General features: G+C 49.4%; 4 protein-coding genes across 4 annotated transcripts; 1 reads left to right on the forward strand and 3 right to left on the reverse strand.

Moving 5' to 3' along the window:
• Nucleotides 1-390: 390 nt before the first annotated feature.
• On the reverse strand, nt 391-3,494 carry TERG_05621 (uncharacterized protein; the record flags this gene model as incomplete). Its single annotated transcript, XM_003233699.1, has 7 exons — nt 391-1,734; nt 1,793-2,201; nt 2,257-2,641; nt 2,700-2,789; nt 2,845-2,953; nt 3,018-3,245; nt 3,342-3,494. The coding sequence occupies 7 exons, from the start codon at nt 3,492-3,494 to the stop codon at nt 391-393; spliced, it is 2,718 nt and encodes a 905-aa protein (XP_003233747.1).
• An 833-nt stretch (nt 3,495-4,327) lies between these two features.
• On the forward strand, nt 4,328-5,571 carry TERG_05622 (uncharacterized protein; the record flags this gene model as incomplete). Its single annotated transcript, XM_047748467.1, has 5 exons — nt 4,328-4,483; nt 4,598-5,109; nt 5,158-5,181; nt 5,236-5,351; nt 5,426-5,571. The coding sequence occupies 5 exons, from the start codon at nt 4,328-4,330 to the stop codon at nt 5,569-5,571; spliced, it is 954 nt and encodes a 317-aa protein (XP_047604449.1).
• A 330-nt stretch (nt 5,572-5,901) lies between these two features.
• Nucleotides 5,902-7,878, reverse strand: TERG_05623 (uncharacterized protein; the record flags this gene model as incomplete). The annotated part of the gene is made up of 1 exon (XM_003233701.1): nt 5,902-7,878. The coding sequence occupies one exon, from the start codon at nt 7,876-7,878 to the stop codon at nt 5,902-5,904; it is 1,977 nt and encodes a 658-aa protein (XP_003233749.1).
• Nucleotides 7,879-8,922: 1,044 nt separating this feature from the next.
• On the reverse strand, nt 8,923-11,111 carry TERG_05624 (uncharacterized protein; the record flags this gene model as incomplete). The annotated part of the gene is made up of 5 exons (XM_047748468.1): nt 10,863-11,111; nt 10,379-10,807; nt 10,146-10,325; nt 9,038-10,072; nt 8,923-8,977 (listed from the first exon to the last, which is right to left on the reverse strand). The coding sequence occupies exons 1-5, from the start codon at nt 10,952-10,954 to the stop codon at nt 8,923-8,925; spliced, it is 1,791 nt and encodes a 596-aa protein (XP_047604450.1). The 5' UTR covers nt 10,955-11,111.
• Nucleotides 11,112-13,387: the final 2,276 nt, after the last annotated feature.

The raw sequence follows: 13,387 nt of genomic DNA on the forward strand, positions 1-13,387 counted from the left end.
GTTCAACGTGATGTTGTCTTGAAAGTACTTTTTTTTTTGTTGAAAATCCTGGGTCATCCCTTGGGTCAATGACGCAGTGCTTACCATCAGCCGTATAACTATCGAGATTACGAAAACATCCCCTATCACAGGTATTACATTAGTCGGAGGCAAGGTTGAATAGAATATATCTCCTAAATTTCGAGAGAAAATAAGAGAAAAAGAAACATGGCATAAGATAAAATACACCTAGTCACTGGTCTTCGCCGTGACTTATCATTGATATAAAAAGAGCTTCGTGAAAGAGCAAATATAAAACGCAAGACAGCCTTTCCAACAAGTATAGAGCGATAAAAAGAGCAATAAGTGATGATTAAATCATCTATACTGAGTGCTTTTTAGTAGATGTATTTACAACTTGCCCTTTGGGTTGGAGACGAGCTCAACACCAGCGCCGGCGATAGCAGGCTTGCCAGTCTCAACAACAGTAGTCTGGAAGACAACGACGTTGCCCTCTTTCCACATCTCTGTTCTGAGGGTTTGGCCTGGCAGGACGACGCCAGCGAAGCGGACCTTGAGGTTTTTGAATGCGCCGTACTTCTCGTAGATGTGCTTGCCAGAGATGCCGAGGGAACAAAGGCCGTGGAGGATAGGAGTCTTGAAACCACCCATCTTGCTGAAGTCGGGGTCAAGGTGGAGAGGGTTGCGGTCACCGTTGAGACGGTACAGAGCAGCCTGGTCTTCGCCGGTCTTCTCCTCGACAACGGCATCGGCCTTGCGCTGTGGTGGTTTGTAGGCAGCAGTGGCAGCAGCGGGGCGGGAAGCTGTAGACTTGTTTGAGCCGCCAAATCCACCGCTTCCACGGATAAACATGGTGGACTCGTTGTAGAAGAGATCTTCACCAGTCTTTGCATTCTTGGTGGTGTAACCCATGACAACAATAGCAGCGTTACCTTTGTCGATAACATCGATGAGCTTGGGGTATGTGATGGTCTTAGCCTCTGTTGGGATTGGGTACTTCCTGATCTCTAGGTACTGTTCACCGTGAAGGAGCATCATGGGCGAAAAGTTGGCAACAACGTCACCCAAGTTCCAGGGGACAGCAGTGTTGAACCATGGAATAACACCATAGGTAGGCAGAGCCTGGAACTCGTCATGGTTCTCATACACGAGCGGCAGCTGAGTCCTCTTGGCTCCAACGCTCAGACTGTAAAGAATAATATCCTTATCAGCGTAGTCAAAGGCAGTTCCCTCTGCCTTCATCTCTTTAGCCTTGGAGATGTTGTCCAAGATGGTCTGGTCGCCACCCTTAGGGGCCTCTTCCTTCTTAGATTCACCGACCTTGTTGTTGATGTTGGCCATGATACTCTCAGCACCGGCAAGAGTGTCGTCAGGATGGTCAGCACGGCCATCGTCAAAGTCGATGATCTTAGACCAGGTTTTGGCAACATCCTCAATGGTAAGCTCAGCATCGACAGGGAAACCGTGACCTCCAGATCGTTGCCATCTGGTCTTACCAGTCCATCCACTGCCACACTCATAGAGGCCCTTAGTGGTAGGCTCAGGAAGGAGCTCAGAGCAAAGAAGGACAACTAGAGGAGCAACCTGGTTGGGGCTTAAGGCCTGGACAAGCTCCTCAGGCATGATGGTTCTGGTCATGTCAGTACCGGCGTTGGGGGCAATGGTATTGACACGGATGTTGTACTTAGCACCCTCCAGAGCGAGGGTACGAGAGAGACCAAGAATTCCGAGTTTCTATAATTCATCAACATTGAATCCAAAGAAAATAAGAAAAGAGACCTGTAACACTTACAGCTGATGCGTAGTTGGCTTGGCCAAAGTTTCCGTAGATACCGCTGGTAGAGGTGGTGTTGACAATACGGCCAAACTTCTGTTTCAAGAAGTAGGGCCAGGCAGCCTTGGTGACACTGTAGGTACCTCTGAGGTGGACATTCACAACTGAAGTCCAAAGTTTGTCATCCATGTTGGTGAAGGCTTTATCACGCAAGTTACCAGCGTTGTTGATAACAATATCAATGCGGCCGAAGTTGTCAATAGCAGTCTTAATAATGGCTGGACCATCCTCACAGGAGGCCTTGGACCCGACAGCCTTGCCACCAGCCTTTTTGATTTCCTGGACTACTGGCTCAGGGTCCATAAGGTCGTTGACAACAACAGAGGCACCATACTTAGCAAACATAAGTGCATACGATCGCCCAAGTCTAAAATACTAGTTAGAGTCGATGTTTTGGCAATTGATAACGAGCTATCACTTACCCAGCTCCAGCTCCAGTAACCAAAGCGACCTTTCCAGTGAAGTCTGGCTGCTCAGCAGGAGGGTTAGCTGGTAGCTTCATGGACTCTTGGATCAACTCAACGTAATCAGCAGGGCCGGTTGGGTGAGTTGGCTTGGAGAAGTCATTGACATCCTCCCATCTTTTCAAAAGGGCACCAGGGGTAAAGCTGTCATCAGCCCTCATAAGAGCACCCTTGGAACGCTCCCATCGGATCTTAGCAACGTGACCAGCACCAGCCTCGAATATGCTACCAGTCTCGGTGGTAGAGGAATGGACAAGGTATGCAACGATGGGAACCACAAACTCAGGCTTTAGGTTGGCCAAAAGCTCTGGGGGCATCACAGTTTCCGTCATGCGGCTAGCGGCTACCGATTGTTAGCAAGGCTCTTGTTTTTATCCAGGTAATAGCATATTCAAACTTACCAATTGGTGCAATTGCATTGGAGTGGATGTTATATTTGAGACCCTCCTTTGCAAGAGTTTCGGTAAGACCAACCAGGGCAAGCTTAGCAGCTAGTGATTGGTTAGTACATTAATTCTGTAACAATAGCACTTTCAAAAAGCATACCAGAATAATTGGTCTGACCGAAACTGCCGAACAGACCGGCTGCCGAGGTAGTGTTAATAACTCGGCCAAACTTTTGTTTCCTGAAGTGAGGCCAGGCAGCTCTAGCACACTGTTCAGCTGTGTTAGTGCCACCGTATAGCCACCGCATGCTTGTAACAGCTCTAGAATCATACCTTATATGCTCCAAAGAGATGAATTTTGTCAATCAAATCCCAATCCTGATCCTTCATATTCTTAAAGCTGACATCTCGAAGAATTCCAGCGTTGTTGATCAGGATATCGATGCGGCCAAAGGTCTTGATAGCGGTATCTATGATCTTGTCGCCGAACTCAACACTATCATAGTTGGCAACGGCCTTTCCACCAGCTGCCTTGATCTCCTCGACAACGACATCGGCAGCCTAGATGTGAAAATAAATCAAATTGGGTCAGAACAAGAGCTCGCCCCTCACGGTAAACAAAGCTTAAAGCATCGGAAGGGACAGGACTTGACGTACCTTTGATGACTGGCCCTCTCCAGAATGTGACACACCGAGGTCATTGACAACGACACCAGCGCCCTTGGAAGCAAAGTACAGGGCATATGCCTTTCCTAGGCCGCCGCCAGCGCCGGTCACGACGACGACCTGGTTATCGAAGCGAAGAGACATGATGAATAACGAGGCCGCAGTAATGGGTGTAAGGGGATATGTATCTGGCCTTGTTTGGAGAGTGATAGTATACAGAAGAGGAGGTATTTGGAGACAGAGCAGAAGAGAAACAGGAGGAGAGGAGAGTCGGAGGAGGCGTGGAATAAAAGGAAGCCCGTTGTTGCTGCATCGACGAGCCCCGGCACGAGACTCGCTGGACCTCGGCTGCGGCGTTACACGGAATGACCTTGGCGCGCCGTGTTATTTTTATGCAAGCATAAGTACCTTCAGGTACCGCAGCTTGTGCATCATCAGTGTCACCCCAGCCAATCAGCATTCAGTAAGTATGATGACTTAGCTTCAAGGTCACCTGATGCTGGCTTTGCATGTGAAGTTGATGCTGAAGCCAGGAGAGGCAGCGAGGTGTATGAGTAGGAGAGGATATAAACAACAATTGGGCGGAAGATGCTATGTCAGTACAGCACCGGCGATAGACAATTTGCTTTTTAAGATTGTTTATTTACAGGCTGTCGTGCTGCATTTACTATCCAAGTACGGACAACGAATTCTTCAGTACAAACTATATGGCCACTTTTTTAAGGACTGGTTACACTCAACCGAGTCTCTTCTACAGGCATAGTTTCTTATGCTTCTTATCCAAAGTATAACTAAGCAACATTTGCCTGTATCTCAATAGCCGACCGGGACTCTTAGCACTTCAGGGAATTGATCACGTGATATTTTGCCTCGGCACGTTTGGGCGTCGCCTTATCTGCGTTATCTCCATTTTGACTTTGTTTACCCCATGTTTTTCTCTGGCGGAACAGCTTTGATGAGCTTGAATAACACTCAGAATGAATGCAACTATCGTCGACGATAAGTCAGAGCATTGCATTCCATTTCTGCTTAAGCTATTGGAGGCACATAGGCTGAAGCATGGAAACAACCCCAACGCGCCACCGTTCTTCGTGGGATTGAATGGTATCCAGGGCGCGGGGAAAACGGTCCTAGTCAGATACTCTTCTCTCAACAATTGATATTGGCATCCTTAAACTCTCAATTGCTTCTTCGCTGCATGGAGTCGCCTCGGATAAGTGCTGAATTTTCTAACATTCAAATTTTAGGTCTCTACACTTCGGTCTACCCTCTCTACTACCCCCTATAACCTACCTACAATCACCTTCTCCTTGGACGACATATACCTAACACACAATGACCAACGACATCTTGCAGCTACCTATCCATCCAATCCCCTTCTACAACACCGTGGGCAGCCGTCTACTCACGATATTCCCCTTGGTAGCAAGGTATTTGACTCCCTGCGGCGAAATCAGCTCACCAAAATACCTTCGTACGACAAATCCGCCTTTAATGGCCAGGGGGATCGTGCACCAGAAGATACGTGGGAAATAGTAAATGATACTCATAATGGACAGCCATTGATCAAGGTTGTTATATTTGAAGGATGGTGTGTTGGTTTCCGCTCAAGGCCAGAGACTGAAATCCAAGCAGAGTGGGAAGATGCTGTGAGGCGGCGGGAACAGGACGATACCTATAACGGACAGCTTGGCCATGTTAAACTGGAAGATGTTATGACCATTAATGATTCTCTGAAGGAATATGATACGTTTACTAGGTACGTGGTTATCTAAACGGTTATATATTGAAACTAACAATAATATAGCCAGCTTGATGCATTTATACACATGTAGGTGAACCTCCAGGTGCTCTAGTTCTGCACATACTGATGACATGTTCTTAGTGATGCTGAGGATACGCATAATGTATATTACTGGAGACAGCAGCAGGAACAGACATTACTTGCAACTAAGGGAAAGGGGATGACTTCAGATCAGGTCACGAAATTTGTCAATGGATGTAGGGAATAACTAAGCTCAAGAAAAGTATGCTACTCGCTACCGGGCCCCAAACTGACAAGCTTTCAATTACAGATTATCCATCATATGAACTATATACAAACCAGCTCAGAAAGGGTGTGTTTCGGCCCGCGGAGAAAGGCGACGAAGACTGGAAAGGCAGACAGCTTCGGCTCATCGTTGACAAGCAGAGGAGAGTAAAAGAGGTCCTCACTATGTGATCAACTGGACATCTGTAGACATACTTGCATTGATATAGAAGAAACAAATACCCCCAATTGTTTCAAGCCATCTATACTACTCTTAGCTTAAATTATCATCGGCCAGAATCAAGCAGACATGCTAAAATGGAACGCCAAACGAAACATGAAATAAGCCATATTACACAACTGGATATACCTTTGATATGATGGCAGGGGATATCGAAGGATGGAAACAATGCCATTCACGCCTTAAAGAGAAAAGAACAGAAATGAAATAAGATGCTAGTACTGAAGAGTAGTCGTAGGGCTGGTGTCCAAGCAAGAGCTGATAATATAACTGATATCCATTCAGTCCATCTTCTTATCAGCATGAGATGACGGGCCATTATTGAACGCACTTCTACGCATTGCGGGAGTCTCGGAGCGAGAGCTTGATGTTCCCTGGGCCTCGCTGGGTCTGTCCGTGAAAAGAGTAGAGGGAGAGTGAGAAGGCTTATTAGACTCAGGCGCATCATTTAGTTCTATAAAATCACTGGACGTCCCGGCAAGGCCGATATTTGCCAGTCGTTGGCTGAGAGGCTGCTGCTGCTGTTGTATCTCGTTTATCCCTGCCTTTGCTCGAGTAGCAACTTTTCGAAACCAACCTTCGATTGCCCCACCGACATTCTCTAGACCTGCCGTAGATGAGGATGAGAATACAGCGGAATCAGATGAGTCGAGCGATGCACGATCGAGATTTTGCAAAGAGGAAAACATTGGTGCTGTATCATTGGGCGCAGGCTTGATAGTCAATGTAGGCAGATGCGAGTTGACGAAAGTAGTAAACTTGTCTATCGGAGGACCTGGGCAAGTGGCGTTTTCTAGCGTCCCAACACCTCCTGGGCCGGATAAAGTGATGCTGCGCTGCCTTCTGTGTTGCATAGAGCCTGAATAGCGTGGTGATCTGGTGGCGGCCATCGAGACATCACGACTTATATCTGATATTCTTCTCGAATCACGTTGCTTACGAGAAGGGGATTGCAAGCCAGGTAAATCATGTGTGGAAGACGACGGTCCGGGATTATCTTTATAAGAGCTTAAACGCAATTGGGATTTCCTGCGGGCCCGAGGGAAGAATCCCAAAGATCGCCTTGGAAGTCGACCAATCTCAACAGGTGATGAGAAACCGTCTAGCTTTACCCAACTGTGGTGCGTCCAAGGAGTGCCACTAGTCGATTCGTCGTCTGTCTTAAATATGTCGAAGTCTGGCTGAGAGTCTCCATACCCAAAATCACAGGAGCTGGAGGCATTTGAATCAGGAACAAGCGAGCTCGTATCATGATCTGGATCGTCTTCTTTGGAACTATCATTCTGTTTCCGGACTTCTTCTTCGGGTATTGGGAGGCCCTTGAGCGTACACGACTCGACAGGTAGAACAATGCTCTTCCTAGACTGAATGCTGTCACTAGGCCAGAAGCCGTTCGACTTTCTCAGCACTGCCAGCTCGCAACCATAACGAATCGACACTCCAGTAAGCGTATCACTCGACTGGACAGGATGGATATATACCAACGAATCCCCTTCTTCCTGTGCTGGCGTCGAAGTTCCGGTCGACCTCTCAAATCCATCACCCGAGTCTCTCCGTTTATAATTCCCCCGGCTATCGGGAAAACTGTCCCCATTGGCCTGCAATAGAGCTTCCCGCTTTTTAGCTTGTATGAGTTCCTGTCTCTCCCTCTGGGCATCTGGATTAGCCTCTCCAATGATCGAACGCGGCGGTCCCCAGGACGTAGGTCCAGGCCGTCTATTTCTCGCCAGGTCTCCTCCAACAGATCTCGACCTTGGTCCGAACGGCTTTACAGGCTCGCCGTTAATCAAGGCGCTTCCGGACCCGATAATATTCGACGCAAGACCCTGCAACGATGACCAAGGGGACTCCAGAAAGTCGGTAGCAAACCCATTCGATTTTCCGGGCCCTCTTGTGTCTTCTCGCATCATACCACCGAAGCCAGCCCCACGACCTCTCACGGTACTTGGGCTCCGGCCATCATGTAAACCCGCTCCACCACCTCCCGTGCGAGGAAGTCGTTTGCTCGGTATTGGAGATACCCCTCTCGAGGAGTAAGGAGAAGACCTAGAAGTTCCGCCATTTGTGTGCAGTGAATGTTGTGATGTATTACCCGAAAAGCCAGCTGGCTGTCCATCGTCATCGGTACCATCGAACGAAGGTATTATTCGTCGAGTACGGGAGCGAACGGTCGAAGTAGCGGAGCCAGAGCCATATCCATGCGCCGAAATCGAGGTCCAGGAGTTCGAAGCATCGAGGAGATTGGTGTCGTTGCTCATTCCTGATCACACAGCGCTAACCGGTATGCAGGACAGTCATGTAGGTTAAGCTGTTGAGCAAGCTAAGTTGTAAAGTAGCAGCTCTCTCGCTCTGTGTCTCTCTGTATTCCTCGTAGTATGCTTGTTAATGGCTTTCGGCGGGCGTACGATTGTTTCAAGGCTTTCTGGACATGGGGAATAAAGCCGTCCCAGTTCGGATAATACGCGATCGATCGTCTTGCTAGCGGGATGAAAACAGGAGTGGTGAGAATGTAAGCTCCCCTACGACCCTCTGGCACCGTATAGAGCGTGATATACGTTGAAATTCGACGCAGGGTTCGTCATTTAGTTGGCTGTCGGCGGGAGGCTGCTGCTCATTTCTGGCCAAGGCGTACGGAGGGACGGGGACACCTATCTAGATAGCGAGACACCAGCGATGCGAGGTAAGCTTCCCGGAGCAGGGGAGTCAATCGGCCTCAGGAGAGGTAAGCAAGATCGACGGCAAGGGCCCAGCTATCTTCACAAGCTGTCCTCGGCTGCTGCAGGTAGGCGTTTGTTTGTTTGATGCTGGCTTTTGCTTGTTCGTTGTTCGTCGTTGTCGTCGTTGTTCTCCTTTGCTGTCGTATTTTGGCCACCAGCTCGGCGTTTGCGCAGGCCGTCATCACATGACTCGCCCTCGATCTACAGGGGGATACAGAAAGGAGAAACGATACGAGAAGATTTTCATTGACTTGATTACAGGTTGACCAGACGAGTTACTCGCAATTACAGACGGTCAATGGTAGAGCAGACGCTCAGTCAAAACACAGCTTGTCAGCAGTTAACTAGTTACAACCTCACAGGGGTTAAATAGCCAAACTTGACGGTTAGTCCTTTAGTTCAAAGCTCTGCCGCCCAAAAGTTCATAAAGCGCCTCAGGATGGATATATTTAATCGAAGACAGAAGAAAAAGCTAGCTCACCCCTTTCCCATTTGAATATGCTCCAGAGAGTAAAAGAGAGAGACACGGTATACAGCAGGGCAAGGAAAAGGGTATCTCCTTGTATATCAACGACGGGAGGAAATTTACAGATTTTCAACAGATAGATCAGGAAGGCCGTTGATACCGAAGAACTGGAACCTGGATAGTGTCAGTACCGTGTTAAGAACCATGTTACTAGATATTGACAAGGATACATACCAGTCTTCGACGTTCAGAGTGGGCGGTATCGGCCCCTGTTGTCGAGAAGAATTGCTCCAGTTGTCATCCTGGCTGGATGCATCCATGGGGACATTCGGGTCGAACGTCTGCATAGGCCATTGTCCCTGCATCGGTACTCCCTGGCCCATCTGGTGCTGTGGCGACATACGGCCCAAACCAGCCATGAGAGTCGGACTCTGCGCAGCCCGTGGTGAAAGATGCGTTTGATTCGGCATACCCATGGGCATAGCCGTGTTGTTTAAACTAGGCATTTGAAGCTGTGGGTCGACATTTGTGGAGGAAGGCGAGAAGCCGGGGAAAGACATGTTGGTGCCGTCTGGGAAAAGTTGATCGGGCTGGAAGTTCTCCCATAGAGATTGAGAAATGCTGGGTGAGTTGCGAGTGACGAGGAATAGATCTGGTGGAGATTGTGGAATTGATAGAGCTGGGTTGAAGGGGGAAGTTGGGCGGGTGTTTCCCGTTCCTGTGCCGGTGGCACCATTGCCGGTTCCGACGAAGGTATTATCTGTTGGCATGCGTTGATGCTGTTGGTGCTGCTGTGTATTTCCGGCCGCAGGTCCAGACAGGTTTCCTGGTAATTGGCTTGGAGTGATTGACGGCGTTGCAGCTGGAGTCTGTGGCCTCGACCGTTCATATGACACCTGAGCTGCAGGAGGCCCGTTGGGCATAGTTATATCCATTTCGTCGAACTTCCTCTTGGGTGGATCAGGCCGCTTCAGCGCCTCCAGTGGTTGTGGTTGTTGTTGCTGCTGCTGCTGCTGTGGCTGTGGCTGTTGCTGCTGTCGTCTTGCCTTCTGATGGCGTTTACCAGCAGCTTTCTGTAGCCTTTCTTCAAGGGCTTTGTTGCCCAGGATGGATTCGAATAATGTATGTACCATTTTAGCAACGAGCCATACTTTCGAAACATCCTTTAGCGCCGACATGCATATGTTGATCCTCTCCTGGCTTGTGGCAACTATACTGGGCACAGATGACCGCATTTGATATACATGCATAATCAAGGCAGAGAACAAACTATAAACACTGATGACGGAAGTCATATTAGTCGATGCCGTTTATTGATCTGTAAATACATGGCACTACTCACATGAAAGCAGGAGCAAAGCGAATCTGTTGATGTTTTTGTAGGCTCTCGGTAATTGATGTAATCATGGCCGCGGCTTGGAATGCAATTGTGCGGGAAGGATATGATATTCCATCGTTTCCCGCGTTCTGACCAGCAGTTGCAGGAGGCATATGGGCTCGATGGAGTAGACATAAGGTGGTACTAGGCACATGTCAGTATAGATTCTGCTTCAACAATGCTAAGTAAAGGCTTACTAGTAGTTTGAGTGTAGCAGGGCAGACCAGAAGTGATGTCGTGATCGCTCCCAGTATACTTCCTTGGGACAGTTCTGCAGCCAGTCGGCCAACGCCATATCGCTGTGTGTCAAGTCAATGGCATTGGTGCGTCTTGACTTGGAAGCCACTGAATACTGCTGTGAGAGAACCAGGCCCATGATTTCGCATAGCTTGACGTATTGGAGGAAAAATTGAACATGAGTGGAATCAGGTGGGTAGTCTGCTGGCCCATCTGCATCATCTTCAATGAAATCATCCTCCGTAAGCATTTCAACGTCCGAGTCATCTGTGTTGATGTTTACTGGACGTCCCAGCGCAACTGCAACAGATCGGTCTCGGGTGAACAGCGTCCACCATACACGTTTCCATAGACGTTTGTCTGGCCGACTTAGCTGGGATGTTTCCACGCTAGAAGACATTAGCATTTTAGAAGCCAACGTACAGATAGGCGGAGGCGAATTACCTTCTATGCATTCCAGAACCCTGGGCGATGATGATTGCAACCCTTGTCCAGAAGAAAACATTCTTCGTTACATCTAATAATCCTGTTAGCATCCGATATAATATAACTTCAGTAAAGGAACAGATACGCACCCTCGGGGCCTTCCCAATACCAGCCCATTAACAACAAAGCCTGGACGATGGTAACTCTATCATCTTCATAGTTAGCATCATACAGCGCTTTTGCACGCTTATAAAAGGTCATGGCGGCCGGTGTGGTGGATCCATTCGCATCCATCAGCTGCGGATTAGTGCACACCCTCGAGCCAGCTAATAAAATCGCCTGCAAGAGCAACAGAGAAGGTGGATTCTTGGGATCCCGGTACTGTCTCATGAATCTGCTTCTGTTGATTAGCGGTACGACCGGAGCAACCCATTTGAAGTAAGCGTCTACAAGCTCGTCACACAGAGCACGAGGAGGGAGTAAGAAGGCACCACGTTGGTTGAGGATGTCTATCTCGAAGTTATCGAGTTCGGTGAGGCGAGAGCGCGAGCCACGCAGGCCTTCCGGTAGCGGGTAGTGGACGACATCTGTGGTGCCATGGCGGTCTTGGACGAGCAAGGTGAGGTTTGACGATTCGCCTAGGTATGCGACACGGCCAGCCTCTGTGATGGGAGCGCGGGCAAACTTGGGTTTCATGAACTGGGCGTAGGATGTATTGTGTGTTGCCTGCTGTGCTTGCTGGGCTTCCGTGAAAGTTGTGACCGGCATGCCATCTGCAGGCTTCACTTTGCTTTCGGCCTTTTCATCTTTTGAGTCGTCCTCGTTGCCTTGCTCACGGCGTTCCCTGTGTCTGGCGTGTTAGAAGGGGGAAAACCCAACAGCAGGACAAAAGGGAACCAGAAACGTACTCGCTTCCATCCTTGGACTTGGCCTGGTTCTTCTTCCGCCTTGGAGAAGGGATCTTGCATTCGATCGAGAAGGCGACGCAGTTGGTGCATGGTACACCAAGGCTAGCTGCATCGCATCGAACCTGCAGGCTCTCTCGTCAGCACATCAGTCGCCAACCAACACCGGCGAACCCCCTCCAACCAGACAAAAGAACTAACCTTTCGAGCGTGGCATGTCTACCCAGATGGCATCATGTTAGCACTTGAACCGTTCTGCATTATTGAAGATAAGATAGCACCGCCCAACGCAAGCCGAGATGCCTCGGCTCAAGGGGAAGAAACGCGAACTCTCCACCAAACAAACTGAGAGGACCAAACGTCCGGAACATACCTCGCAGGCCCGCGATGCGCGTTGTCTAGAAGAGATACCGAGACGCAGTTAGCAAATAACAGTCGACCCGTAGAGCTTAAATAGAGCCGTCTCGTTTCTCAGGGGCAAAAACGAGCAGAGCACTCACCTTCTAAAACTCATCTGGTTGCCTGAACTCGTCGTCGTCTGCTTGCTTCCGCTTCCACCATCCTCTCCGCCGTCTCCGCGTGGGCTGGTGCCCGAAGTGGCGCTTTTTGCCTTTCCCGCGAGCGACTCACGCTGTTGTAGCTGTGCTGGTTGCTGCTGTTGCTGTTGTTGCTGCAGTTGTTGCTGCTGCTGATGCACCTCCGAGTCAGCCATGGTTTTCTGGCCTATATCTATCTCTGGATCGGCTGTTGCGCTGCTCATCGTCGACCGCAATTCGAGTGAGAAGGCGATCCTTCCATGGAACAGCCCAGGTAGCAGAAAGTCGAGGATGAAGAAGAGCGAGAACCAAGAGGAGGCTGCGGAACGCTGGAACGGTGGCACAGGACTTCAAGGATGCAGCAAGCTATAGTTCCCTTCTCTTTAACGGCACGAAGCGAGGGTGTAATGGCGCTTTCCTGGCTGACCAACGATATAGGGCGACAGTTTGTCTTCTTGCGCCCTCCTTTGCGTCCTTTGAAGAGGTCGAGAGATGGTTGATCGGTTTGCGCAGGGGGGTGGGATTTGATGGTGCCGTCTGTGTGTACGCCTGCCTGGGAGGACGGTATTCGGTCAATTTAGTCGGCCGGGATTTGCGATTACGAGTTCCAGGGGAGTTCTAGGAGAAGAGGATGAGAAGAACGATGAGCAATTCGAGCTTAACGGCGAGCAGGGAGACGGCCACTTTGTAGCGTTAGCTGAGTCTAGTGACGGAGGGAGTTGGGGTGCGAGACAGAACAAGGGACGGAGGCGGCGCGGCTGGTTCGGTTTCGTGGCGATTGAGCGCTGACCTACGGGCGCCCGTCTACTGGAGATTATAATAGGCATAACCATTAAGTAACTAGCTAGTTTACGCAGTGTACTTATAGAGAACGCCTGGCTCGTCGAGTAGCTGGCAACCCGCACCCGGGATTATCCCTTGTCTACCCCAGACTCTTCCCAGCGCTCCGGAGCCTTTTCGTCTCGTCTCGTCTCGTCTCATCTTCTCGTCTGCCTTTTCGTCCCTTTTTCTTGTCTTTTTCTGCTTGTCTTTTTCGCTCTTTCGCGCTCTTCGTTTTCGTTTTTTGCTTCTTTTGCGGCATCACATGGAGCTTAGGTAAGCA

Source organism: Trichophyton rubrum (assembly GCF_000151425.1).
Source record: "Trichophyton rubrum CBS 118892 genomic scaffold supercont2.6, whole genome shotgun sequence".
NCBI classification, from domain to species: domain Eukaryota; kingdom Fungi; phylum Ascomycota; class Eurotiomycetes; order Onygenales; family Arthrodermataceae; genus Trichophyton; species Trichophyton rubrum.